This window comes from Cydia splendana, chromosome 6 (genome assembly GCF_910591565.1).
Source record: "Cydia splendana chromosome 6, ilCydSple1.2, whole genome shotgun sequence".
NCBI classification, from domain to species: Eukaryota; Metazoa; Arthropoda; class Insecta; order Lepidoptera; family Tortricidae; genus Cydia; species Cydia splendana.
The window spans coordinates 17309251-17313541 of record NC_085965.1 but is presented as its reverse complement, the minus strand read 5'-3'; the positions used below and the strand labels follow the sequence as shown (position 1 = coordinate 17313541).

Genomic DNA, 4291 nt, shown 5'->3' with positions numbered 1-4291 from the left:
CTCGGGCTCCGCACGGGTTTACAAATTATACACCTAAACCTTGATAGGTGAAAACCGCATGAAAATCCGTTCAGAAGGTTTGAGTTTATCGCGAACAAACAGGCAGAAACACACAAACAGACAGACGCGGCGGGGGACTTTGTTTTATAAGGTGTAGTAATTTATTTCAGGCATAGATACATATTTGTCAATATTGTACCTATTTTTCAAATGATTCATATTATGTCAGTGTCGTTTACGAGCAGTTTACGAGTATGTCTGTAATAAACAATGTGTCTATTACAGACATGTTCCACTGTCAAATTTGGTTGTCATGTACTTAAATTAATAAACGACATTTAATAAATTTACTTGCAATACATATTTATAAATTAGTTCTAATATAAATTCAAACAATGTTAATACCTACTTGTCTAATCAAACTCACCGAACTTGTAAGTATTTCTAGAGATCTATTAAATATCTGATAGAAAAGACACAAATTGAATGGCTGGGTTGTTTACTTTTAATTTGACAATATTGTTACTATTAAAATGTTATTATTTAGATGCAATAACATAGTATCAGATCAGACTTTTTAAATTCAAATTATTAATTAAATAAACAAATCACATACTTAGCTAAAGGCCCTTAGTGTACATGGACCTATTTCCGTCAAGTTTTGATCCTTTATTATAACATAAAATGGAAGAAAACCTTAAAATATACCTACGCTGAATTATATTTGATAAAGTAAATCTTTATCAAGCATAGGTTTTCAGAATCAAAAGGCAATCTTAATGCAAACATGCATCATCATTAGCCGGGTCCAAACAGAGCCTACACTGGCCGTTTTGTGCGCGAGGAAATTGCCTCGCGCGTATGCTCGCTCTGTGTGGACCCGACCATTCTAATTTCACCAAAAACCTGAATAAGTAAATTCCTCGTATCGTTACAGCTTTTAACAATAGCATGCCTAGTGCTTCACCACTACAGTTACGATCTCACAGACGTGCCCACTCTGATCCTATGCTCCGGAACATATGTCGGCTTCATAGTGGTGCTTTCGGGAGAAATTGTCGGTAAGAATTAACAACTATTTTCCATTACATATATATAAGTAGTATGTATAAGTTTTAAATGGTCGATCGCTACAGTTGTTATAAGGTTTCTAATGCTTAACTATTTAGGGTGGTAGGGTCACCATTTCTGATATTAGTAAGGTTAATAAAAAAGTCGCATTTATACAAACACCGGCAACACCGCGTTGATTTTATTATTCGTTTACCCATTTGAATACCTCTACTATACTGCAAGAATCTAATACATATATCGCCATATTTCTCGATCGGTTTACGACTAGTAGAGCTTTATTCACGAGAAATACGATCACCAACAAAATCCATCGAAGTTTTTGCACCCTGTACTTAATTCAGTGGCGAGGCGTCCCAAAAATGCATACTCCCATTTTTATAATTAGACATTTTGCTGTCTTATTTGCTGCCTTTGTAACCAAATTTATCTAGGACGACAGCCGGACGTCACGCCACTGCTGTCCATATACCTAGGCATGGTCTAATAAAACATGGTCTTCTATTCCCAGAGTGACACGGGCCTACGTCACAATAACATTGCCACTTTATTTCAACATAACATGTTACATGGGTACATTATATCTATGGTTAATAAGTTAAATTATTTCTTTATAATTTTATAATTTTCATTTATATGTATTTTATCTTAAATTTTACAATAACACGTCATTTTTAATTATTCGTTAGCAATATCTTCCGATTCACGACAGAAATTTTAGACGTTCGGGTAATTCTGTTTACACTACTGACAACACAGGATAGCGCTGTCACATTTGACAATTCGGATCTAGATAACATCATGCCCTGACCGTCATCCTTGTCGAACGCGTGTTAATTGTTATTTCCTGCTCGCTCAGTGTCAGCAGTCGCAGTGTTTTCCAAACTTTTCACGCCGTAAGCTTGGTAATTAATGTGTAACTGTGAATTAGTTTTTCAAACGTTTGTCTTGTATAGATAAATAAAGTTTAATTTAATACATTAGATTTGTTTTATTTTACTATGTTTCTACATGAATAACTTAAAATTAATGCCGTTAAAATAATTTTCACCGTTGGTTAAAATTCTCCCACATTTTAAAGTTTGAGAACCTGTAAACAGCATGATGACGTAGGCCCGTGTCAGTTAGGTCATACGCGAATCTCGGAATAGAGTACCAGGCGGAGTATATTATTATACCATGTACCTAGGTAAGTAACAAAGCTGAACGTTCTAGGGGAGATGATATTCGCGCCGCTGGACCTTCTCCAAGACATGTATTTTGGCATTGTGGGCATGATCATGTTCTCCGTGTGCGGCGGCTTGGTGCTCTCTGCGCGGATGAAGCCCTCGATCGTCCCTCGCACCGGAGACCCCACAGCCGGCACTGTAGCAGCAAGTCTGGCCCTTCTCAACGCTTTACTCATGTTCCTGGATCTGAGCATGGGATATTTGGACTCTGAGGAATTTAACGAGGAAACGAGCGTGTGATAGTAAGCTTTAAATAACGTTGAGAAGTGAACTTTTTAGTAAGTCCGTGCCGCTCAAAAACGCAACTGCTAAACGAATAAATATTTTTTAAATACGTTCGAACGACCCGATATGCTCAGGATTACGGGAATGACAATCGACATCCGGCAGCTTTTCCATGTCCTAGATTATTCACAACAAAAGTACACTTCTCGCCTTGTAGCTCGTAGTTTTCAATGTCATATAATTATTATTATTGCAGTGTTTTATGATATACTCCATTGTTTGTATAAATGCGACATTTATGGAAATTAAAACCTCCAAATGAAAGTTTTGATTCCTGATTATTTTAAGTCCACATGCATTTATGGCATTAAAGCATAATTTTAGTGTGGGGATCTCTTGGATTGCTAATTTATTGAAATAAATATATTATATATTTTGAATTTGAATTTATAGGATGCAATAAGTGGAATACCTACTTACATATTACTTTATCCAAGCGACAGTTATTTTAAATTGGAGGGATCGCTTAAATCTTTCGCGTGTACCTGCTCTCTTAGGTTCATCTAAGCCGTAGAGAGTTTTTCAACACACTACTTTTCGCTGATTATTAAGTTAATAAACCTCAATGTACTATAGAAAATACAGTTGTCAACAATAAATAGTAAATGTATAATGAGATGTAGATAATATAATAACTAGAGCGAGTTCATAAAACAAGCCATTATATCTCGGAAAATAAGGCCCCTAACAGAAGTAGCGCTAAGGGAACCATCAAGCGGGATTAAATCTAGACTTTAGACCTGCTTTTAAGCAGGTTTTCATTTCTGCTTGCGTACCTACATTTTTGCCACCTAAACTGTTTCAAACAAAGCATTGCCTTGTTAATATTCTCAGAAGCGCAATCACTCTCGAGAGTTAGCTATTAATAAGAGAAAAAAGTGAGGATAGGTTTTAGAACGACTCGCCTACATCTTCTAAGTAGACAGCTTGTCTACGAGTGTGATTTCGGGTGACTTTACCAGGGGAGGCGGTGTCGGCGACGTCAGACGCGTTCGTGGACGCGTGGTGGTCGTGCGCCGGCGCCGTGCTGTTCGGCGCGTGCGGCGCGCTCACGCTGCTCGGCTGGCGCGACGTGCCCGACTGCCCGCGCCGGACGCAAGCGCGCGCGGCCGCCATGTGCGCCATCGCTGCCACCGTGCTGCTCATCGTTGACGCGCTACTGGCACTCTGTGCCGTCGACAAGGACGACCTCAGTTCTAAGACCAGGGCTAAATAATAGCGTTGTAATAATATAATGTAATTAATTCAATCTGGCCGCGAAAATATTAGGGTTTGCATATTAACTTAAATTGCATAACTTGATTAGCATTTTTCCTGATCCTTTTTGTACATTTTCGCGACCAAACCGTTTATATTGTAGTTTCTTACTACCCTTACCCAATGTGTGCGCGTACGTGTGACTTCATTCGGCTTGTATTTGTTTGAAGAGTTTTGTTTTTATATGATAAAAGTCTATATACCTAATTAAAAATTTTGTACATAAACCAGTTTCCTTTTTTTTAACTCGGGATACGTTGACCGAACAAACATTATAATACAGAGCTAGCTGACTATAAGTATAAAGTATAAAGGTAAAACCCCAGGTAAACTAACTGAAAATAACACCAGTCACAGGCGTATTTATTCAGTAAACAAAGCCAAACGTAATTCCGGGCTTAGCAGCTTCAAAATATTACAGTGCTATGATACGGTTGCATGTTCGTGCA

The 4291-nt window shown here is 37.9% G+C and overlaps 1 protein-coding gene across 3 annotated transcripts; it reads left to right on the top strand.

The window, feature by feature from the left end:
- The first annotated feature begins 270 nt into the window (after window positions 1–270).
- On the top strand, window positions 271–4078 carry LOC134791896 (uncharacterized). Of its 3 annotated transcripts, XM_063763015.1 has the most exons (4): window positions 271–434; window positions 938–1061; window positions 2287–2542; window positions 3548–3686. In XM_063763015.1, the coding sequence occupies exons 1-3, from the start codon at window positions 396–398 to the stop codon at window positions 2538–2540; spliced, it is 417 nt and encodes a 138-aa protein (XP_063619085.1). In that variant the 5' UTR covers window positions 271–395; the 3' UTR covers window positions 2541–2542; window positions 3548–3686. The 3 variants fall into 3 exon arrangements, with proteins under 3 accessions (XP_063619085.1, XP_063619087.1, XP_063619084.1); XM_063763017.1 differs by lacking the exon at window positions 2287–2542 and having other exon boundaries at window positions 3548–4078; XM_063763014.1 differs by lacking the exon at window positions 3548–3686 and having other exon boundaries at window positions 2287–2849.
- Window positions 4079–4291: the final 213 nt, after the last annotated feature.